This window comes from Malurus melanocephalus, unplaced genomic scaffold (assembly GCF_030028575.1).
Source record: "Malurus melanocephalus ecotype Western Australia unplaced genomic scaffold, MMel_1.1 scaffold_12, whole genome shotgun sequence".
Classification (NCBI taxonomy): domain Eukaryota; kingdom Metazoa; phylum Chordata; class Aves; order Passeriformes; family Maluridae; genus Malurus; species Malurus melanocephalus.
Window position 1 is genome coordinate 1,726,209 of NW_026623244.1, and position 24,529 is coordinate 1,750,737.

Consider the following 24,529-nt stretch of genomic DNA (forward strand, 5'->3'; position numbering starts at 1 on the left):
CAAGGACAAGTTATCAGAAAAGGCATTATATTTTGGTTTCCACCTTATTTAAAACTGATTTTGGTTTTCAATCAATCAGATGTCCAAGTTCAGGTTTCAACGTTTTTTTCCCCACAACAGTAATGATCTGGACGACCATAATTATAAAAGGGACGGGGAGAAATCCCAAGAACAAGTTACATAGTCTGAACCGTGCTCTCTTCCATACGAGCACTCTAGGGAATGTTAGTTTCAGCTCTTCCTTTTTTTTTTTTCCTTTTTTTCTTCCTTCAGGTTGTTACTAACAAAAATCTCTACTGTTTATTAAAGCAAAGCTACAGTAAATTTTCTTGCAGTCTTACAGCAGGTTTTCGTGTTACCAGTAGGACTYGCATGCATGGATTGCAGTCACACACACACGCTCACAGACATTATACAGTAGCCAGTTGCCACCATTAAAAAAAAAATGAAAAGAAAGAGAAAGAAAACAGACATTCATTTCTTTAAGTGGTCATTATTAGAATCGCACCAGACTTTTGGATAAAAAAAAAAAATACTGCACAGGTCTTCCACATCTACATGGTAAATCATCCCTTTCACAATGGACGGAGCTCTCGTCTCCATTTGTTCAACATGCATCGCTGAAGCTTGAAGGCACACTGGCCAAGGAGAGCCCTGTTCTTTTGTCATCTRAACTCCAGTGTGCTGCTGTCGGGGTGCAAAAAAAGACAAAAATAAAGCCAAGCCCTTTTGCAGCACACCGGGAAAAGGTCATTCGGAGACCACAGTACTTGGAAGGCAGCCCAGCTGCCTGGATTCTACTGCTAACTGTGCTCTTGGAGGCATTGAAGGAACACACTTGTCTTTAAAAATGACAAATAAAGGCAAATTTCTGCAAACCCTTTCTTTTCAAACTGCTTAAGGTAGACTAACACTCCTTCTAGAAGAAACTGGTCCTTCAGTCACCAGCTTCAAGTGGAAAATTTCCTACCTGCTGWCTTAAACACTGAAGCACCAGAGATTATAGAGCTGATGTGTTTGGGCATTCATCAGCTTCAGGGAAACATAACATCAGGAAAGAAAAAAAAAAAAAAAAACAAAGGAAAAAAGATGAAAAGAAATCCCCAATGCCTCAAGAGCACTATATCAAACCAGAACTCTTGGGCTACTGACTGCTGGCACTGTCAGAAGCTGCTCGCTTCTGGGAAGACACCTGGAGGTTGAAGCCTTATGGTGATCTGGTATCATCCCAGGGTGAGAYTTGCTGAGTTTTACTGATTGCAAGATAAAGCAGTGTTTTGGAAAACTAAAACCAACGAACTCATAATAACCATCACCAAAATCACCATTGGAAAAATTCCATTTGTTAGAAGGTCTCATTGAGAAACACCAGTCCCTGCTCTGTRGAGCAGGGCAGATACGATTAACAAAACCCAGAGTGACCCGTCCCCCACAAGCCGGGCCTTCGAGGACTAGTCCCCGTATTATATTGGAGGGGAGAAAGAAAAATAAACGAAAAAAAAAAAAAAGGTTGTATCACCTTTTCCTCCTGTTAAAGTTTTAATCCTCTTATTCCATTTTTATTTGTTTTTKCCCCCGATTCTCCCCTCCACTGCCGCCTTAGCTGGGGGAGTTATTGGTGCAAGAGTTTGGAGAGTCCTGCTCATTTATTGTGTTCAAGAGTACACACACCGGCTGCCGGGGCAGGTGGTGGTGGCTGTGTTCACGGTGCTGCTCCTCCGCAGCACTGAAAAGCCCTTCCTCCTCRTCCCCGTGGGGACGGCCGCTGCAGCTGTCGCAGAAGTCCAGGGGCCCGTCCAGAGCGTCATCGATGAGCCCRTCGAACTCCTTGAGGTCGTCGTCGTGATGACCCCGGTTGCATACGCAGACTTCTATGCCCGAGTCGCCGGTGAAACGGCGCTGCCTGCCCGGCGTCTTGTCCTTGGCGTCGGGAATGGCGCTGCTCTGCTCTAAGCTCTCAGAGCTGTAACCTTTCAGCAGTTCCTCCTTGCACTCTGTATCCTTATCGGGACTGGCCCTCTCCACTAGCTCGGCTCCCGTGCTGGTACTGCCGGGCTCGACGCTTTGCATTTTGGCGACRGCTCTGTCGCCCAGCACGGTGCTGGAGGGCTCGGGGTCCCCGTGGCCGGGCGCCCCGGTGCTGTCAGTACTGCTGTTATTGCTGCTGGGTGCTGCCGAGCTGCTCTGTGCTGGCTGCAGGGTCCTGGGCGTGTCCGGGATTGTGCTACTGCTGCCTGCTGGGACGCACTGCTGATGTAAGGCACTGTACGGGGGCGGGGGGGTCGGCGGTCGGTTCACCACTTCCTCATAGGGAGGTAGCAAATAGTTTGGCAAAAACCCTAGAAGTGGGAGGCAAGGAGGAGAAGTTATTTCGGGAGCAGTTTATCTCAGGAAACGAGTCACTAATACAGGTCGGTATGGCATTTGTCACCTGCCAGCACCTTCCCACAATGGGCTCTACAGAGGGTGCCAGAACTTGACCCAAGTGAGGCATCAGTCATGTTTTAGAGAAGCAGCAAACAYGGCACAGGAGGGCACCATTACAGGAGAAGGTGGACACACAACTGGGAACAGCAGCCTGGTCTCCTGGCTCGCTTTACCAGGCAAACCTCTCTGAACCATGTACCCCAACACAGCTCCATAAACCACTCTGGGGGATGGCCTGTGTTGGTTGGAGGGAGTAACTCCCCAGCCCTCTCCAACATTGCCTTCTCAGCCAAATTTCYACTTTCAAAAGCAAAGATTTCATCTCACATAGCATTGTGCAAATATGAAGAGACATGAGCAATTACAAGGAGCTTGGAGATCCTCCTGGATTTTGGTTGCTGTTTTAATGCTGGATTCAATTCTTCTGGTGCAGTCAGAAAAAATTGGCAGTACTGGCAAAAGGGTTTGGCTTATTGTACTTACAGCCTTTCAAATCCATGCAAAATTTTGTTTATTTCTTCAGAGACAACAGAATAGTCTATATAGACAGAATGTACTTAAACACTGGAACATTTAAGGATAGCACCGCTATTTTCCATGTGCAATTGCATATCCCTGGGGCTGGGGAGTACAAGGCTGCTGGGGATAATTTCTGAGGTGGCTGCCAGAGTTTAACAAGAAAAGCAAGTTCATACATGCAATTCAAGACTCTGTCAGAGGAAGCTCAGCTGTGGTACCTCCAGTCAGAACGAGACTGTGTTCTAGCACAGCGTAGCCGGACACAAGGAGAGCACAAACSCATTGTACTGTCCCTGAGTTGTGGGCAACAGCTCCTTCATGCAAAGTCCTAAGGCTGCTCATCAGCAGCGTGGCCRGGAAACCACAGCACAGGGTCTCTACTGAGACTCCACTTTCTCCCAGTGTTTGTGACCAAATTTTGTAAAGCCAATTCCCACATCTCAGTCCCACCAGCAGCAAGTCCACGCTGGAAAAGAGGAACATCCGCAAAGTCCTAAATGAGATATTTTAAGAACCTTTGCAGAAAACCACCTATCTGGGAATCACTGCACTCTCAGGAGTGGTGTGAAGGTGCTGCAGCTGGCTTGGTTCAACTGCAGACTCAAGGGGGATCAAATGGATCCAGCAGCTGGAATACACCAGCTCTTCTCTGCACAAAGCAAAGATACCCACAGCCTCCTGCTGAGTCCAACTGCTCCCTCCTTCCACCCAACACAGCAAACTCACTGCTGCCATGCTCCCCATGGTCTCCAGGCAAAGAGTGAGGTACATACGGAAATAAAAGGGCAGGGCTGAGTAGTTATGGGCCTCCCGGTATGCGATCAGGTTGATCTCGTGCTGCCGCTGCTGRGCCTGGAGGCGGTGCTTGGTGCGGCGGTGGTGGCAAACACAACAGCAGCTGAGGATGATGATGATGGTCCACACCAGCCAAAACCCTGCAGCGGGGGAGAGCAACTATTAGCCATTGTGAGAGCTGCAGCCAAACCCAGGAAACCCCAAGATCATCTGAAAGCCTGGATCTGAACCCTGCACTGCTCTAAGTAGAACAGAAGTATGTGCTGGACCAGGAGGCTTCAACATGGACCTTGCTGCCTGTGTGGGACACTGCTACTCCACCAGCCTTGCCAGAATGGATAACTCTGAACACACTTGGGTACAATGTGGATCATGTTCAATAGGTACAACTCTGGAAAAAAACAAAATATGGAGACAGGGCTCCCTGCTCCATTGCTCCGACCCCTTGGTTACCATTTCTTACAGCCAAAAATATGAGCAGAGCYGTGAATAGTGTTGAACTTGCCTCCCACAGACACTTTGGTTTGAAAACAACAATCAAGACACAAAAGACACTCTGCAGATTGACCACAGAAGAAGAGAAAAACCCCAAGCACTRTGTTTTGCTTTTGTTTGCACTGCTCTTTAATTTCCAGCCCAAATCCTTCATTGTTAGTTTAACAAAAACATAGTCTTTTTTCATAAATGTCTCAAAATATTTTTAAAACTTATTTTTGTATTCAATGTCTTAAATTATCCAAAGTTAAATTAAACTAGCCTCCCTCTCAGAATCCTGAAAAAACCTAACTTTTGCTCTGTTTGTGGTCATGGGTGGTTTCTGTGCACTGTTGTACCATATGTACACTGCTCCTTAAAAAGGAATTTTAAAAGACCACTTCCTGAATTCCCACTCCCTCCAACATGTGGAATAACTCCCCCTTTCCACAAATTTCACACGTGCATGCACTATAAAATGTTTCTGAGACACGCTTCAAAAATCTAGAACATTCACTCCAGATCAGGCTTTTGTCTCCTGCAGCTGCAGKCCACAGCTCAACCAACCTCAGTGTCTGTAAGCTCTATCTTTTTTAAGTTCAGTTTTGGCAGCCACTCCTCACTAGAGATCAAAACAGTTCTTTCTTTCTGTTACACCTCTGCCCCTCTTCACTATTCCCAAACAGTCAAAATGGAGATTCCCCAATGCTACAACCCATTTTTAGGATGGCCAGTCTGTTCTGTGATATCGAAGTGCTCTTCTCTCCCCACTAAAAACCTCTGGTCACGCCTTTACAACACCTTGATGTTTTCAGCATCCCCTGCTGAGTTTGCAATGTTTTCTCTGCTAAGAGCTGGGTGGGGAAAGGTGAACAGTTTAGGAATTTGAAGAATGACAGGAGTATTGCTCTGGCTCAGGACAAAGTGCAGTCGATCCGTATCACCCATCTCAGAGACTGCACTGGGCTGTTTGTAGGTGAACTGGATGTGCCATATCGTGCCTCTGAGCATTTTGAGTGGGGACTTTCACCTCCCTGTGTTGTAACCCAAATTCCTTATGTATTCTGCCACAGCAAACTTAAATCTCTTTCCTGCCTTGTGCAATCTATTCCCTAATCAACTGGAACCTGCCTTACCATCAAACTTACCAAAACCTGCTATCAATGAAGGTGTTATATATTCCCTCCCTTTCTTTTTTTCTTGGCTGGAAATGAAGATTCCTGGGTAGTTTCTCTCACCAGCCTGCTCAGCTGYACCATGATACGCCGAGAGGCAGAAACGGCAATCTTCACTCCAGAGAAACAAAGGGCAAAGCACTCAAGATGCCCTTTGTATTTCCCAAACCAAAAGGAGAATGTGGCCACCGCCCTCCAAATACCCTCCTGCTTCTAAAAAAAGTTTTTTTATATAAACTAAAAGGGTTGGTCCTATCCACCCTTCCCTCCAAAGCCAAACATTTGCAACCACTCCTGTAGCCTCCACCACTACCAAAMTCTTGCTACACAAATGCAATACTTCAACTATCTCACAGTTTGAAGACTCTCACCAATAAATACACTTTATTTCTTGGTAAGAGAAGGTCCCTCGGCTCTTGCTTGCTGAGAAAGCAAGAATACACTCATCAAAACCAGGTCACTGGCACAGCATGCCACCATGCACTGAGGCAGGCCTGCAGTTCATCTTCTAAGTACTCCTTATTTTCTAAGAGCACTCCATGAGCATGAGTTCAATAACAATGGAAAATTACACCCAGCTATCCAGGGATTTTAGCTACAGTTATGAAAACAGATGSTTTTTAACACATTTGATCATGTCCTTTCCCAAGGAGTCTAGATACAATGGTAGCAAGCAGCACTTAGTTAGTTAAGATGTCCTGGAGAAATGCCACTGTTAAGCAATCTCAGCTGTTGCAGCCAAATATTTCTGCAGGGAATAACTGCTCCCACCCAAGCCTGTATCCAGAAGATTAAAAAAGTATTTCTTTAGAAAACTTCTCTACCCGTTCCAAAAGAAAGTCCCAAAGTGCTCTGCACACAAACTGATGCACAAGCTCAGAGAAGGGGTCAGCGTAAGCTCAGCCACTCCTGGGAAGAGGTGTGGCAACACTGTTAACAACAGGCAGTAACAGCATACAACATCTTAGGATAATAAATTAATGTTGGATCCTACTGAAACCGCAGGTGGCATTTAAGAAAACACACCATAATTTAGTGGATTGCAATTTGGCCTCGGTGCCAGGAACAACACCTCTGTTGTTGTGCAAAGGATCCGTGCACGCTCGCAAACRCGAGCAGATGAGATTTGTTGTTTTTCATGAGAACTTCCAGAAAAAGAACCCACTAATACCACATTATTGCCTGGTTTCATTAACCGCTGACACTTCCTAGAGCTTCTAGGAATTACTCAACCCCTGACTCAGCACAAGCCTGAGGACTTGCCTGGATGATCGCAGGAGATCAGCAGCGTGTGCCCACCACAATAATTTGCTGGCCTGGCTTCTGGTATCCTCATTAATGGTTTTGTCCCCACCTTGCCACCAAACAGCATACCAGCACCACAGGGCTGGAAGGCCCCCAGAGCATCAGATGCAACAAGATGGGACACCCATGGGAGCTGAGGCACATGAGGGGCTCCCTGGCTGTCACTTGGGCAGAGGTACCAGTGCTGGGAGGAGAAGGACTGGGCACAGCTCTGGTTGCAAGCCCAGCATGGTGTTGGGAGTTCAGGGCCTCCATAAAAGGCTCTACAACACTCCCTTGCCAGGAGTTTGGGCACAGATGCAATTTTGGCTGCAGAACAGAAAAATTGCAGAAGCCTAGGAAATATATAGTAGGGTCATTTATCTGGAATAAAGCTATGCTCCAAGGCCAAGTGCAATTGTAAATATTATGTCTAAAAGTATGGAGTGAACAGTGAAGATGTTCATGGCTGAGCTGTGCATTTGTACACCTGGTCAGGCTTGGCTACATACCAGCAGCAGGGAGGTGAGCACACCACTGGCCCGTGCAGCCAGCAGYTCATTTGGCAGAGCAGAATTCCAAATTCACTCAAAGACAACACTACACGAGCAGGAAACACAAGAGCCATGCACAGCAGCAGTACACACTAACACCTTAATGGTAAAAACAGGTACCAATTCTGTGTCATGCTGAAAATAGGTGAGGTATACAGAGGCAACTGAAGTTTGGCATTAAAAAGACTCTAAAAGCCAAGTAAAACTGAGATTCTGTTGTCTTCAATGTCTCCAAAAGCCTTCAATGTTGCCAAAAGCCTTCCTCGTGCTTTTCAAAATGTACCTTCTTCCCAAATGGGTATGAGCTGCTTTTCAGCAGCACTGTGGTAGAGCTACTGTTGCAGTCCCTGGAAAAGGGAAAAAGGGTTGGAAAGCACATCCTGAGCCAGGTTTGCTATTAAATGTCTGATTTGAGAGTATTTTCCACAGTCAATCTGGCAGTCACCACTGGGAACAAAAGCTCGTGGCAACCTGAGAACAACAGACAGATAAAAAACAAACAAGGACTTTGGAAATACAACTTCTGATGGACAGCCTGAGCAGAGGCAAAGTACCAGTCTGGACTGAAACAGGCATTAAGAGATTTGAAGGTAATTTCAGTCTTGCTCTTGGTTTATGGAAGAGTCAGAAGTTGGAACACWCTCCAGCTCAAAACAGGCTGAGTCCTGAGAAAGACTGGTATATTTTTTGTTAAATGCAYGGGTGATGCCTACAGATATGCAAGCAAAGGTGAAAGAAACACAGCTGAGGAGTTTATTATTGCCTAGAGATTTCCCTGCCAGAGCACCAAAACCTTTCACAAAAGTTAAAGAAGCATCACCAATCTCTTACCCAGGCTCAGAGCTGTAAGCCTGACTGGAACACCAGGCTCAGGGAATCAGAATGGGAGATGCAGAAACACATGGGAATGGAATTAGCTCCTGTGAAAGCCATCTCTCACAACCAGAGGAAATACTGAGGAAAGAGAAGGCTGCTATATTTACAGCATTCTTGGGAAAGGGAGCTCCATCACATCGTCATGCACCAAAGAGATACTTCCTATCAGTTGTGAAAAAACATGATTAAAGCTTCAAGAAAACCCCTTCTAGGACACAAAACCGTAGTTTTGCTCACACTTCAAAATAATTTAGAAAAAAAAAAMCAGTTTAAGAATTAAAAAAMCAGAGCACTCTTTCCTCATGAAAAAGGAGGGAGCAATGTTTGCTTTGATGCTTTACTGTATTTGCTGCCTGGGATGTTGCCATCAGCAATGCCGGTGAGGGAAGTTCCTTTTATCCTGGGCAAAATGGAAAATGTTTTCTGGAGCGTTCCAAGGGTACGAACAGAGAAATTTGCCCTCAAGTTCATGGTAAACTTGGGCAAATGCCATGGCTCTGTTGGCAGGAAATCCCCTAAAAGCAAGCCAAAACATACTGCAAAGTGCCTTTGTGTCTGCCTGACAAGCATCTGGGTAATAGCTTTGGCTCCATGAGAGCTGGTTCTGAACAGAAGGAGAAATGGGACAATTTCATTGACTAAGAACTGTCCCAAATGGTGGCCTCACAGTCAGTCGTGGCTGGAAAAAAAAATGTCCTTCACAGGGCCAACACTATAACCAAAAAAGGGAAGAGAAATTTACTTGGTACCACAGCCTGGATGCCCTTGGGTTAAACTGTGTCCTTTGGCAGAGAGGTAACATCGTCTCCTGCCACTGCAGGCACGAGCCTGTTCAAATCAACACTGCTGCTCAAGAATGCCAGATGAAGGATCCAGGCCATAGGCCCACAAACATTTTAAGAAGGAACAAAAGAAGCCGGTGAATGACGCGATCCTCTCCTGCCTGCCTCATCCCTACCTCCTGCTGCTTCCTCCACCTCTTCTTGTGCTGGCACAAAGTTGTGCACAACTGTGGTTTGAACTGGTTTGAGGGAACCAGAGCAGGTTGAAACTYGTTTGGCAAACTCAGCAGCAGCAGCAAGAGAAAGACTGTGACTTTCAGTGACAGTTTTATGTTAGTTTAAGTCATTTGAACTGCAGTCCCAGCCTGACCTCACCACAGGAAAAAGTTACTGAATATTTGTAGAGTACAATGGCAAAAAGAAAAAAGCTGAAGACATCTCCAACTCCTGCTCACTTGCTCACAGACTGGTAACAAAAGGAGATGGATGTTAATTGTAGCTGGTTTCTAGTTTTCAGAATAGTGTCCACCATACATAGTACTTCTATGAGTACTTCCATGTACTACTTCTATGAGTACTACCACTTCCATGAGATAAAATGGAAAAAGACAAGTTTTGGAAAAATGCTTTGACTCTCTTGCACTGAGTCAACTTGCAGCAGTRAATCTGCAGACACTGTTTTTAAGCCTCCTAGAGAGGGAGGGCAATTGCTCCCATGGCACCAATGACACATTTTTAAGTMCAGTCCCTCCCAAGAGATCTATGTTGGTAAAATGCAGGTTGAACAATAGTCTAACACAGACCAGAGTGGAACCATGTCCTGAACATCAGGACAACAGATCTRGGTRTCTGATGAGGAGCTGGGTTGGAGGTACACAGKGCAGYGKGTGAAATAGCATCAGGAAGTTCCCTTGCCTTTCCATGCTGTTTAACACACTACCTGAGGAAGCAGCCACATGGGGCAAAAGTCACTATCTGCACAGCCAGGCTATGCCAGACAGCTTGCCTTCTGCTTTGGATCTGGGATTCTACTGAGCCAGACCAAAACAAACTTAAGGTGATTTGGCTGTCTGGATTAGGCTACAAGAAGTCCAAGAAATCAGGAAATAACTCCCTSAGTGACCCTATTTATCATGAGTTTCTGTATGGTTGTGACATCTGTTGTTTGCCCTATGCTGTCAGTGAGGCTTTGTCATGGCGGGGTTATCACTGCAGCACAGCTGAGGAGTAACAACAGCTGAAGGGGAAGTTTGAGACACCTAGGAAAGAGAAAGCAAGTACAACCATGTAGGAGGCTGGGCGAAAAACAAGAACAGCAAAAATCTTCGAAAAAGSATGTGGGATAAGACAACATAGGGTAAGGACGAAAACGTGGGATTGCTGCATTGTTTGACTGAGTGTTTTGGAGACTGCAGCAAATCTTGGACATGAATTCCTATTATAAAGCTGACCTCCTGGAATATGTACATGGTACAGCAGTTGCTTTAGTTTTAGCAACTAACCGGATCCTTGCCAGAATTTTCTGGCAGCATGCTTTTTGGGAAAAGAGATGTCTAGCGATTCCAAGGGGAAGCGTGCAGAGATGAGCAGAATGTTCAAAATCAGCAAAAACATTGACTGTGCTGCTTGCAAACAGAACATTTTTTTCCTGTACAACCCTTCCACTAGGACCTAAACAGTCAGGATCTTTTTTGTCTTCTTTCTTTCAGAAACAGAGGGGCTCGATATCAGTGCTAAAAATACACTGAAACAGAACAGAAACAAGAAATATATGAACACTCATTGCCAATGCTGGGCTGCTGTGCAGTACCTAAATGACCCAAGACTAGCTAAGCCCTTGAACTTTGAAATCCTACAACTTTTTRCATGCAACGAGCAGCTGTTTCCATGCTCCATGATTCCTGAAGCACAGTGTACTGTTTTTCCAACCACACAATGAAATATGCTTTCTACAGCATTGCTTGCTGTGTTCAGAGTCTCTGGAATCATTTAATGTCATGTTGGTCCTCAAAATAGGCAAGGAGAGACACAAGGATGGACATCAGSTGATCTGGATTTAGTCTTCAGTCCATGTTAYACYCTTAAAGCTGGGAAAATCCAGAACCTTTGAGCCTTACTTTTTAATCTGCRAAACACAGGAACTGCATTCCTCGATTACCGTCTCTTATCATAYTTTGAAAAGTGGTATTTTGGAAGTTGGAATGTTAAAGCAGTAAGACACCTGTCAGGCCTGGAAAAAGGCCAACATTGGAAAACTCCAGYGAATTACAATCACATCATAGAGACCTGAATAAAAACTGTTAGGAAGTAAAATCCAGTGGATGCCACCATTCTCCCCCKTGGGGACCACAAGTTCTCCGGGGAGCCCAAGTAAATTGTTCCATTAAAATGCTGACCCAGTTCATCCACCATCCAAACATCTTTCCCTATGTGAGAAAATGGAACAGTAAATTCTCCTGTTGTTTTTCATTATTATGTTCCAAGAAAATAAAAAAAAGATACAATGCAGTTTTCCCCCCACCATGTTACCAGCTACCAAGCTTGAGTTAAGAACTAATTAGATCCTCACACAGTTATTACACCTATATACATACATCTGAATATAGCTTTATTATTTGGCAACACAGCACTATTTTTTTTAATAAGAGATGGGTGAGGAATCTGAACTGGGCTGTTATCTAATTTTAAACACAGGCTGTCCACCTGCTTGGCATATCATATTCTCCATTCCTCCACTCCACCCCTTAACAAAATAATACCTTGATTTTACATCCTATTCCACTACCCTYAACGACTGGTTTAAAATTACCACAATCTTACTTGCTGCCTAGAATTGCTGAGATCAGCCATTTTCAAAGACAAACTTCCCTCAAATTCCTAAACAGGGAAAAAGGTCCTTTTTACAGGAAAGATTCCAAGTGGCCACAAAACAGGATCACATTTCAGAAAGCATGTCTAGCAAAGACAGACTAGTTTTCTTTTCCATTTCAAATGCTACCCTCCTCTGCTTCTTCTTCCCACAAAGCTGTGGTGGAAAATAAACCCAGGATTTAATTCAACAGGACTGGCAAGAAGGTCTATTTCCAGGCACACAAAAGCACTGGTGGTCTGAGAAGGTCAAGAAAAGCAAAATCWTTTCAAAAGCTACTTCAGTACATACATACACTGGTTAAAATCAGAACAACCATGAAGCCATACCTACAAGGTGCTGCTATGTTAACTGTTCATTAACCAGAAGTTATTATTAACTTTTAAAAAGCTAATCTATTCHCAAGCATGTAAAGCTGTTGCTCTCCACTGCTCATATTAAGACTATTTACATTTRCTGTCACCACTTTTCACCTTGAAGGCCTTCAGAGCTCCTCACCACACGTACCTCTCAAAGACACTCCACAACTCCTGAGCAGTGGCTAAGCTCACAAGCTCTACAATATGGGTTTACATTTAAAGGACAAAACCCTCTGTGACTCCTCCTCCCATCCCAGAAATGTTTTTTCCATCATTCATAATGGTAAAGCAAGCTTTGAAAACATTAATTGATTTWAAATCAATGTTGGATGTTTGCTTGAATTTGCAGAAAGCCTAGAAAACAGGTGTCATGTTTGAATTACTGCCCTCACTTTGGGGTGGTACACAACACTCTCTATGAGGCAGAAGTAATGTGAGAACACAGAAACCTGTTTCTCCCAGGGAACCATCCAGCAGTCTGTGCCACCAACGTGTTTATTCCATGATCTCAGTGTGACCTCTGTCKAAAAAGAATCTTTTAATATTCTGTGTCTCCTTCTAACAAAATCTGGTTTTATCTTCCAAGAACTTTTATGATGCAGCCAGGCACTGCCAAGTATAAAAGTCTGTGCCATATTTAGAGTGCAAAGACAGCTAAACCATCCCATTAAAATGGCAGGGGGATATTGCTTGGACCAGACTGTATGCAACTGAACTAAGGCTTTCTTTCAAGATGTCCATGGGAGAAACATGGTGACCGTGCCCCCAGCTCCAATGTGCAGCTGCACTCCACTCTGCTGCTCAATTTAGATCCTGCCTGCCACGGAGCCTGAAAGCCCTTGCATCTTCCTCTACATTCCCACCCACACAAATGCAAAACCGGGTTTGACCTTCCCCACTCTGCTCTGTCCATGCATCCCCCTCTAGTCTGAACAAATTCCTGCCATCTGTCCTGCCTGTGCTGCTGACTGCTACAGTATGATCTGGGCAGTCCAAGGCTCCAATATATTCATTTCTGAGCCTGCTGCAGTCCCTGGAGCTGCCCCCTGGCTCCCTATCCTGAATTGTTTCTTGAACTGTTTGGACATTTTGGAAAATAAACCTGCTGCAAAAGGTCTGCATTACATTAAAATCCTGCCATTAGTATCGACACAGCCAGCCACTGGAGACTGAGCACAGTGTGTCTTGAGGATGCCTACTATAGAATCMTGTTTAGTTTACAACCACATCCCCCATACTTCATTGGCTAATTTGAGAAGTAAAAGCATGTTTCTAGACTAAAYGATGAAGTGTCAGCTATTCATGTCCTTGGATCCAGGTTAAGTGACAGTTTTTGTATGTATAACACATTTCCACACACAAGCTACTTTGGGATCGAGAAAAACTGTGGGCCCAACAGAGGGATTAAGTTGAAAGCACAGTTGCATAAAAACTAGAAGATACCATTGGGTGTGGTAAGAAAGTATCTCCAGTCTCTAATATAGGGGTACAACATTCAGAACTCCACATTTCCACCTTCCAGGAGCAGAGATGCCCTCCCAGCCTAGGCTTGGGGCAGTTCTACAGCACAACATCCATTTTCAACCTTTTCTGCTCCTCCTTGAGAAAGGAAAACACCATCAGACCAAACAACCTGAAGCATTCCTTTAAAATCCAGCATTTATTACTTTCTTATGCTTTCAACTTTCCATTTTTCCATATATCTTTATCAAGTTTTGCTGACCACTTGCTTTGACCTGCCTGCTGCCATCTAATGGGGCTCAGCAGGTACAGCCACTCAACCATTCACTGAAAAGTTTGGTATTTTTAAATCCCACATTTTGGGAAAGWGGAGATAAGAGGGGCTGCAATGGTCAATGTGTGTTCCTCACAGCACAGCATTCAGCCACTGCAAATCCACASGATTTACCCAAGATTCTCTCTATCCAAGGACTCCAAACACAGTGAGCCCTGAAGAGAATAAGTGCCCTGGTGAGTCCTGAAGAGAGTAAGGGCCCTGGCCCTCCTCCTTAAAAAGACATCTTTAAAAAGATAAACCAGATTTAAACTGTTGTAATTGAAAAGAACTAAACAAACAAAATGAAAGACACTGAATTAATTCCCTGTTTGTGTGCGAAGCTCTACTGTTGTATGTACAGCATTTCTCCCTCAAGCTAGTTTCCTCAATTCCCTACAATGTTATCTGGAGTACCCAAATTGGTGAGAAGACCAAAAAATAGTGGCAAGATGATCCATTAGTCCTGAGGAAACATCCTCTGTGACACCCTATTTCCTTGCCGTATCACAACAGCTCCAGATYGTGTTGCAGTGAAATGCAAAGGCAACACAAGGGCTGAATACAAACCCCCACAGGACACAAGCCAGACCTGTAGTATGGTATGAGAGCCATGCAAATTAGGAAGGGAAGCCATACAAAACGGAAGGACTTACACCAGAGTTCATAGTAGTAGTTGCAACACTGGGATTGTCCACAACAGTGGCCCGTTTCACATATGTAACTTTGATTGTTGACACCCATGCAGGTTTCCTTGTCCTAAAATTAAACAGACACACTTTTAAGAGGCTTTGTCAGTATCTTTTGTAAATGTTTTACTCAATGATCTGCAAGCATTTAAAAAGTACAAGTTATGGTCTTTGGTAACTATAAAATACATAAGGAGGTTAAAAGACATCTAAGGACCATCAAAAAACACAAAGGACCATCAGAATAAAATCCCCGTATCTGCAAATCCATGAGTTACATTGTTTTAGCATCTAGTCAGTGCTGTTGTCTCAYGATCCCTTTCCTTTTCCATTAAAAGTTACCATGTTTAGGGAGCCAGGCATTCTCTTAGAGATGACATTTGTTCCACATTGTACACAATATCACTGTATTACTGGGGCTGAATGCCAGGTGGAGGAAAAGCAGTCATAAAGGCAACGCTATAATTYGAGAAAAGACTGCTTGGATTCATTTAGATCTAAATGATAATTACAATATGTTCCTGCAAGATTCCAATCTAAAATGATTCCTTCATAATTAGCCATGTGCTCTATGTAAGATCAGCATTCCTTAAAACTTCTTCCTGGAATAACAAACTAGKCCAGGAGCAGAGCCAAATCAGCTGYAGCGTATCACCCAGTGGGTCCTCAAGACACCTAACATGGAAAAGGTCTATGGTGCGAAGTCTCAGTTCCCCACATGGTGCATCACTTTGCAAAGATCTGTACTTTCTGCTAGTCTGAAAACATGGCTGGGAAAAAGCACTAAACATAAGAAAAGAGAAACATTTCGTGGGTTGTGGTTTGTACATACTCTAATAGGTTTGGGGTAACCAAGGAGTTCAAAGAGCACTACGGAGTTTAAGAAACAAACAAATCTTAMTTAAAACCACTGTAACGAAGTATTTATTTTCAGTTTCTTTCACTTGAAATTTATGACAAGGAAAAGAAAATGTGGGTAGGCTTATACTTATACTTTCAAATTAAAAACTGCCAAAGCCCAACAAAACACAATCCGCAGGCTACAGGTATGCACATCTGTGGATCCCAACACCAGCTGAACTGCACCATTCCTATCTTTTATGTAAGTGCACCATAGCGACACTTCTCACAAATCTCTATGGAGCTACCATACCTGCAAAATACCAAGTGCATGCCAAACACAGGACCACCTCAGTGAACAAGTGATGAGAGGCAGCAGCTTCAAKGCAGAAGTTCTGCACTTAAGTGCATTTGGCGACCTGGAGGAGCACTTCCCCACCATGCAGCACCCTGGTTGGAGCTGCATCTTCCCAACACATCTCTCCCGTGAGCACCCAAATTGCAGCAGTGACTTAACTTCCAAAAGCAGAACAACCTCCTGCCCCATGAGGTTCAACAGAACAGACCCCACACTGCTTCTTTTCTCCTAAGAAGTCATAACAATTTTTGAAAGGGTTTTGATCATGTGAAGACATACTTCAGCACACACAGCTCAGCATACGATGTACTGCTTCCCCTCCTTCCATGCACATCATGATTTCCACAAATGGCTCTAAAAAGCACCTTTAAAACTCATCCACGGTGACAAGTTGGAGGGGTACCTGACTATTTTTCAGGAAGAGAACATTTTGTTGGACAGACCAGTCCAACTACTACAGGCAGCTAAAGCAAATATTTAGTTCTTGTCTTGAGATGCTGTGTGTCAACAGTAGAAACACCATTTTCCTACACAGTAAAAAGGTGCTTCTATCTCTAACTGCAGAGGCTGATGGCAACTTTTAGGAGCTGGCACAGCATTTCCTGCTTCAAGCATGCTATTTGTTCAAAAAATTGTAATTTTAGCCAGCAAAAGAACTCGAAATGGAACATGTCTATTCTGTGTTCCTATTAGTTTATTTACATTTCTCCTCATTTTTGTTGGCCTTGCAGAGCTAATGTAACTGATGAACAGCATAGATTTTGGCTCTCATACGAAGAGAATTAAGAAATTAAGATGCCATTGCAAAATTGCAATACTGTTGATAATGCTCAAGTCAGAGAGTGACTGGCTGAGGTTTGTGGTTGTGACACATGAAGATCAATGTGACCTGTTGCACCAGCAAATGAATCACATGGAGCCAGTGAAAAACAGTCTCACAGTGCCATTTCCTGATCTCCTCTGCATCACCACACTTGATCCATCCTTGACCATTTCTGGTTTACTCCCCAAAAATTTCAGCCATTCAGTGATGCCTGCTTCAAAGAGTAGTAGTTGGGAACAAATCAGTGTCTTTGGGCAGCAGCAACTTACAACACCTTCAACTGTAGTTTTCCCTCTTAAAAGCTTGCAGCAGTCCCGATTTCAGAGACTTTCATCACACYACCCTTTTATTTGAACTTACTGACTCCCTCTTGCCAACCTCATTATATCTGAACTGTAACATTGCCACATGCTTATGTGCAGGGTTGCTCCCTGTTAACCCCGCTGGCCAATAGGTGTGCCAGTACACGCTCAACAGGATCCTCAGCAGCTAGGATGGTATTCTGCTGGTCATTCCTCAAGACCAAGCCTCAGGCAACATTTTGCTTCCCACCTAAAGCAGAGTTTAAATCTTACTGTCCAGAGCTTCTTCACACACTGACTGAGACAAATGCTGTTCCTTGCTAATGCACCAGTGTTTGTACCTTTGCTTAGTCTTGCAGTCTGTTCCAGCTCCCACAGTTCACAACAGCCACGGATTTTAGAGTCCTTGAAGTGCTGACCACCAGCCACACTCCTCAAAGTCCAAGCAACTCATTTTGGAGCCTTTCTGGAGCCCTCTGCCAGCATAGCCACCAACAGGCTTTTGGGAACATGGAGCTGTCAGACTCGGGGGCCACGCGTCAGACCCAGACCTGTCACCCATGTTTCCAAACAGTTTCACAGAATCAAGGAATAATTTGGTTTGGAAAGGATCCCAGCAGGTCACATGGCCCAACTACTGCTTGAAGCATGGCCACCTCCAACAMTGGATTATGCAGCGTGGCACAGGGAAAGAGATAAAATATTAAGGCAACAGAACTTCCAAAATAAAAGTCTACTAGGGAAAGATTCCAGCATATGGAGAGCATTGTTTTAGGACATGTTACAGGTGACTTCTTTGGAACAAATGTTTCCATCTCCTTTAAGTCAAGACTCATTTCTGTGAAAAGCTGAACCACTGTACAATTTGCTCCTTTTTTGCAAGTCAAGGTAGAGGTTATGCAGAGCCATACCCTGGCCATGACAGAGACAGTGACATTCTATACTRGGGAATTTCTACCTATGGCCAAGCTCTTCGATCTGGCTTTACCTTCTATTTAAATCCCAGGTTGCACTTTTCATACCAGTAGCATTTTATTATTTCTAYTTCCTTCTCCGTTGCATTCTTTGTGTCATAGGCTGCCAAACGAACTCCTTAAGACRTATCAGCAATATCTAGTTATCTAGAGTCTAAATGTCTCCTGGAAACAATATCCCAAGTGCTCATGCTATGAAAGCATACTATTTCCTTTCCCACACCAAGAGGCATAGACAAGGCACAGGGCTGAGASAGTAACTTTATAGATAAGAAAAAAATAAATGGGAGGAAAAAACTCTGATACAAGCAAAGTTGGAAGACTTGTATTTATTGACCTGTGTTTGTTTTTAATTTCCACTGCAAGCAGCACTTGCAATGGTATTTTTTAATCATTCTTAGCAGCATGGARTTCTTACTGAACTGTTACAGAGGGGTTTTGGAGGGTTTTTTTAGGTAGCCTTATGAAAACAAGGAAGGGGGAGAGTTTCTTTCCAAAAGCCCTTTCTTCCCCAATAGCCAGTAGGTATTACATTCCAGAGTGGGCTTCCCTGCTGAAGGAGAGTCTTGTTTTCTTGTTGTCCAGGCAAGMAAGCACATCCCTCCACACCAGTCTTTGTTCAGCTAACTGTAGATGCCTCCAGGCAGGATTACTAAGCAGGATCTATATGGGCCTGCTCTCAAAGAGCATTCAACTCCATTGGAGCAGAATATTCCTGTTTCACAACCAAGAAGCCAGAACATGCCATTCATTATCTCCCACCTGCAAAGCCTAGGAGATTTCAACTAATTTCAAAGGATTCACTTTGTCCTGTAAATCAGCACATATCCTCATCACTGCCTCCATGGTACCATCTTAAGAGATGAGAAACTGGAATCACTCAGTCCCTGACACAAAAAGCCAGGAGCTTTTGGGAGAAGGCTCTGCAGATCTGAGCCTGTGCTCCCTCCAGTCCAACAGAAACCATTTGTGGTACGTGACACAGGCTCTTTGTCATGAAACTGGCTGAGCTGGGAAAACCTCACCTGGTACGTTTTGAGAATCTCTCCGTATTAAGGTGTGGCATTTTGGATTACTCTTCACAAGCCATAAACTTTATAAAGCAACACTGAATAAAAACAAGATTTTTTTTTAAACTTCTTATTGATTTTTGGCATTTGTAATAAACCCACAACCATACTGGCAGCTCCACAACTCTGCCAGTAGCACACTTTTGCTGTCAAGTGCTTTTACAAATAATCCTTAAAGTGTCCAGCAATGGTAGGAATAAGGGAACTCATGGCAGTGCTGTATGTTGTCACATCTAAAGCCACAGCAAACAGTAATGTCAGTGCCAGGAAAAAAGCCAATTATTCTCTTCGCCTTCCAGTTTAACATTAGACCTTTGCTGAAGGTTTATGCRGCAAATTAAAGGTCAAAATCTGGGGCACAATCAAGACAAGACATTCATGAAGGTCTGTAGGTTGACTGAGTGGCTCCTCACTGCAAGAAGGATAGAACAGACCTCCTTACCCTACTTTATTATAAAGATTTTCAGTAGTTAATGGTTGTTGGGTTTAATAGCTGTAAATCTGTTAGGATTTATTGCGTCTAAAGCCAATGTTGGAAATGAAGGGAAATAAGAACTGACTGAGAGTGGAGCACCATCACAATAAAAGGATCAAGGCACTTCATGCTTTTCTACTCTCGAAAGTCAGCAGTTAACCTGGGCACATACTGTTGCTGAGCCAGAAAGGAGAAAGATGAAGATGAGCAAATTCCAGACCAGTGTGGCTATTTTCCAACCTGAAAATTAATATGTGCAACGGCAGCAACAAACACCACAGCCCACGCTCAGAAGTGCATAGTTGGCAGCCAACCACCTACAAAAGTTGATTCCTCAGTTGGCATTAATCAGGTAACCAAAACCAGCAGTGGCCAGTATCACGAAATCTAATAACCATTTTAGCTATTTGCTCTGTCTCTTCTTTCCACAGAAATCCAGCCTCCATTACCCTAAGTATGAGCACCTCTATATGGTCTTTATGTGTCATTCAACCTGCCAGAGTATCCATCCATTCATCCTAATCTTGGTAACACCCTGGGGAACACTTGGAAATGTGACTTGCTTTTACTTAGAGCCGTTTATAGGCCAYTCCTGTCTCCTCCAACGGCCAGTTTTTTAACCTACTCTAACCCCCTCTTTTCCCCAAACTTCACTGCAGCTATCTGCCAAGGCACTATGCAGCAAATTACTGTTTCAACTGGAAGAGATGGAGAATAACAACAGAATGATRGGGTAAGTAAATGACTGAATGAGAGGCGTACAGAGGGACTCAGAGAAAAGCCCAGCAGCAGGATGTAGGGAGACTGCCAAAATGGCATCTGCTGAAGGGCAAGATACAACTGGTTTTAACAGCACTTAGACTCAACCTGTGACCACTCCAGACCTTCTGGTTTCACAGCTCTCATAGGGACTTTGGTAATAAGCACCTATTTAATAATAAATAAAAATCCTGACCTAGTTATTTCACTAATCTCATTACTCGCAGGCAGCAGTCCCTTGCTCTCAGTACCCAGCCGCACCCATAGTAACAAGCAGGATGGACTGAAGCAAGTGACAGTATCCTCAGAAAWATGCATTAAAGGATGGATTTTAAGTAACTCACAGTCAGTATGGGGACCATATACATTCTTCAAGCATTCTGAGTAACAGAATGGAAGCAGTTCTCAGTATATTAAATATGCCATAAACAACTATTGGATATCCACTATTTATTAGTTCCCACTTGGCTGTTACTCAATCTCACATATCAGACTATCACTAGTGTTGGTTAGCCAAGTGCATCAGCAACAGCTCATGAGAATGCAAACACAAAGCTACCAAAGAMAATGATCTCTGTCAGATAAGGCACTCAAGTGGTAATAACTTAAAATTGCTGCTGAAAATACTAGGCTGGAACGCCACATGTTGCCACAGGGTTTACTACAATTCCTAGTTTGCCAGTTCCTAATGAAAGTTTATCTTAAATAAAAACTCACTAGATCCTTTCAGAGCAAGGCAGCAGGTGGGATTACAGCAAGGACAGGCAGAACTCCTGGGGAACCCTGGATCACCAGGGCAGCTTAGGACTGACAGACAGCTCAGGACTCACAGACACCAGTGTGCACCGAAGCCTCCAGACACCTCCTATCTTCACAAACACTACACTTCGTAGTCCTTTGGAACATAAAAGCAAAAATCCACCATCTGAGCAAGCGTCATGTCTTTGGTGGGTTCAATTTAACAAAGCCATGTAARATTGCCAAAGATGAAAGTGGCTTTGCCTGCTGGGAGTTACTGGAACCTCATGTGCCAGGCCCTGCCAGCATGACAAGGGAGAGATTCCTGTAAGCCTGCCTTATGACAGACAGCTGAGGCCAGCAAATAAATTAAGTGTGGACATTTCTTCATAAGTCACCCACCACAAATTTTGTTTTGCTGAATGCAGGAAAAAAGTGTAGTAAGTGCAAATACCCAAATACTTACAAGGATAATAAGTGGGGGAGGAATGATGCCTCTGAGCTGTCTCAGGCACAATAAGGATCTCCAAAATGGGAATTCTAATCCACAACATTTATTGCTTCACTAATGCCAGCATCAGGAGAATTATATTTAGATCACGATGATTAATCAGCCACAGCAGACCCATACTCACCCCCAGCGGATGCAGAACCTCCGAGGTTTTATTAACCTTTATCTGAGGAACAAATTGGTTTGTTGCATCCATTTATCCTGGAAAAATACTTCAACTATCTTTAAAGGAACACTGTCGTTATCACAGATCATGGATACTTTGCTGTATTTCAGTAAGAGGTGGTTTCATTTTTGTTTATTGCAAGTTTCACTTTCAGAATCCAAGAACTACACATTAGTGCTTTAAACATCATGTGTGTGTTTACTTCCTCACCCCTTGCTAGAATCTTCCCAGCTGCAGTCCCCAGCACTCTCACATTAAAGATATACACTTCTAGGAAATTACAGCTTCGAGGAGGCCCTCTTACATTTTGCTGGTTTAAACCACCAAACAGAAGACCATTCGGAAAACCTTGGGCAGTTAAAATCAAAACTGAAAACACTAACAATACAACATCTTAACCTTTCTTTTTCTTTTCCATTTATGCAGTGCACTATGTGAATGTGTTCAAGCTTCCACCTCCAACTTCAGGAGGAAATGCTCACTTGTAACTAAAAGCAGAGATCCTCTACAGTCATGTTTCCTTGGATAGGAGCTTTAAACACCCACATTGCACTGATGTCAGATAGTGCTGACCTACCTTTTTAGGCATTTAAATATCATTCCCACTTCAACAATAAAAAATCCAAAATCAACCAAAYACCTTACTTCTATCAGGTGTTCGGCAGTCCATCTGCAATGCTACTGGCTCCCAAAGAAGAAATTAAGGCAGATCTAGGGGAAGCAGCCCAGTTCAGTGCAGCTCAGGGTGCAGAGAAAGGGGTGCCTGGTCCTGGGGAGCCAAAGATCTCACCCTGATTCTTCCATCCTCATCACACAGCTCATGGGAGGGCACCCCACCCAGCACCTCTTCTCTGAGCTTTCGGCCCAGGATCAGCATCCCTTGTGTTGAGTGAAAACAACAAAAGGCATCCCAGACAGACAAGTGTTTACAGTACAAGTGCACCCAGTATAAACTGAGAGACAATAGAGGTGATGAGATGTTCCTGAATTCTTCCCACACTTTCAATTAAACAGCACTGTTCAGTAACAATCCTTGGAAAAAGCAATTTCTAAATAGTATTTGCATACAAGACACAACAGCAAATACTTAGATTTAATCTTCTTAAGACTAAAAATTATTTAAACTAAGGAAAGTTCAAGCAGCTCTTTCCCACTATATCTTTTATCAGTGGATAAAAATAGTCAAGAGCTTTGCTCTTCTGCTCTTGAGGCAACACCTTTTTTCCTGCTTCCTGTAAATGTCTCTATCAATGCAGAAAAGTTACCAGCGGAGAAAAAAGTACCATCCATCCACTGAGATAACCAAATGTTCACTGTTACAGCARCTGAAGCCACATTACACCTAACTTCTGCTTTTACACCTTATGCAGCACCCCCAACTGCACTGAACACATCTCTAAAACAAAAAGATTARTTTAAAAATGGGAACTTTAGAGGAAAACACATCCATGAGTTTCGAGCAATCTCAGCATTTGAGGCAGCTACATGCCTCTGCACTTTGAGAGTTACCTAAAGCCATTCAGCTTTGTGCCTGAATTTCCCTCTTTGGTTCAGTTATGAGTTTTTAGGGMAGGTCTCTTTACCCTGAGTGCTAACAAGTGAACTATTATTTATAGTTATTGCACCAATCACAGAAGGTCATTGTGCTAGAGGTAATTTCTTATGTAAAACTGTTTTCGGTTCTGGGCGGGGGAGAAGGAGGTGGGAGAGCTACGTTTCACCAAAACTGAACTGATAAGGAAAAAGAGACAGCACTGTTTACTCAGCACCGCGCTTAAGTCCTTTAGTGCTGATAAACAGCTGAAAGTAGGTAGTTTAAAACACGTTATGGTCCAATCTCGACATTTTATTCTAAATTAGAGACTGCAAGCAGCACTCTGATATCATTCAATATGTATTTATTATGGATTACAGATCACAGCAGTGCTGGAAAGAGTTTACAGTTAAGATTCCCCTACAGACGTGCCTCCCAGACCAAAAAAAGGGTTTGCTCTCCCCAGCCTAGGAACACATAGTTGGCACCTCCTCCAGCAGAGAGCAGCTGGGCAGTTGCTACCGTTTCTCATTCCACTCGATATTACCAACTATTAAATGATCCCAAGTTTCTTGTTCAAGCTCAAACTCTCTCAAAACAATTAAAAAGTCACCAAGCTGTGGTGCTGTTCTCCATTTGGTGACTTGGTTAGCGATAAGACACACACACACACACACACACACACACACACACACACACACACATGAGTGCCTCTTTCTGTGTTTTCTTTTTCTGCCTTATTTTTTATTTCTTTTTTTTTTAAACCATAGTTTGACATGCAGAATAGCGTCTGCACAAAATAAATGGTTCAAAGTTTGGCATGTTTTTAAGAAATGCAAACACAATTCCTTATTAAGGACTGTGGAAGCCACCCTAAAACACAACCAAACAAAAACTGCACAGGAGCACGACACAAAGAGCCAGCGTGCCGCAAAGCCTCCAACAAGAAGAAGGAAGTTTCTGTCCCTGACTCCCTGTTTTGCTCCTGTAAAAGCGTCTCTCACACAACTGTGCTCCCCGATCACACGCCACAGGGTGGGGAAGTGCTGATTGCACAGTTCCGCTTCGGGAAAGTCAGAAATCATTTCCTTAGAGGTGGGGGAAATAAAAATAAAAGCAATCAGTCACATCCTCCACCTGAGCAAGCAGCTCCCACCGCACTGAAGCCGGTTACCTGTCTGAGACCCAGGAGGAAAGGCATTCTGCAGGCTCATCCTCCACACCAGCACATGGGAAGGCAGGAATTTAAAGCCCCACAGCAACCATTTCTTCATCTGCTGTGGGCAGCCCGCTCCTCCGATCCTATTTAAACCAGGGCTTCCTCAGCTGGGAATGCTAAGTAAACAGGGTCCTGGGACACTGCACGCACTCGCTGGCTCCCCCTCCTCCTCCTCCCACTCCC

General features: G+C 43.8%; 1 protein-coding gene across 6 annotated transcripts in view; it reads right to left on the minus strand.

Annotated features, from left to right (window-relative positions):
* WBP1L (WW domain binding protein 1 like) overlaps positions 1–24,529 on the minus strand; it is a 58,641-nt gene continuing 34,112 nt past the window's right edge. For 3 of the 6 annotated variants that reach the window (XM_057379710.1, XM_057379735.1, XM_057379742.1), the window contains 3 exons: positions 14,545–14,647; positions 3,720–3,881; positions 2–2,339 (listed from right to left, as the gene is read on the minus strand). In XM_057379710.1, the coding sequence (XP_057235693.1) occupies positions 1,600–2,339; positions 3,720–3,881; positions 14,545–14,647 (1,005 nt within the window). In that variant the 3' untranslated portion in view covers positions 2–1,599. Of the gene's footprint in view, positions 2,340–3,719; positions 3,882–14,544; positions 14,648–24,301; positions 24,498–24,529 lie in introns of those variants that run through there. The other 3 variants (XM_057379720.1, XM_057379727.1, XM_057379701.1) reach the window with 3 other exon arrangements.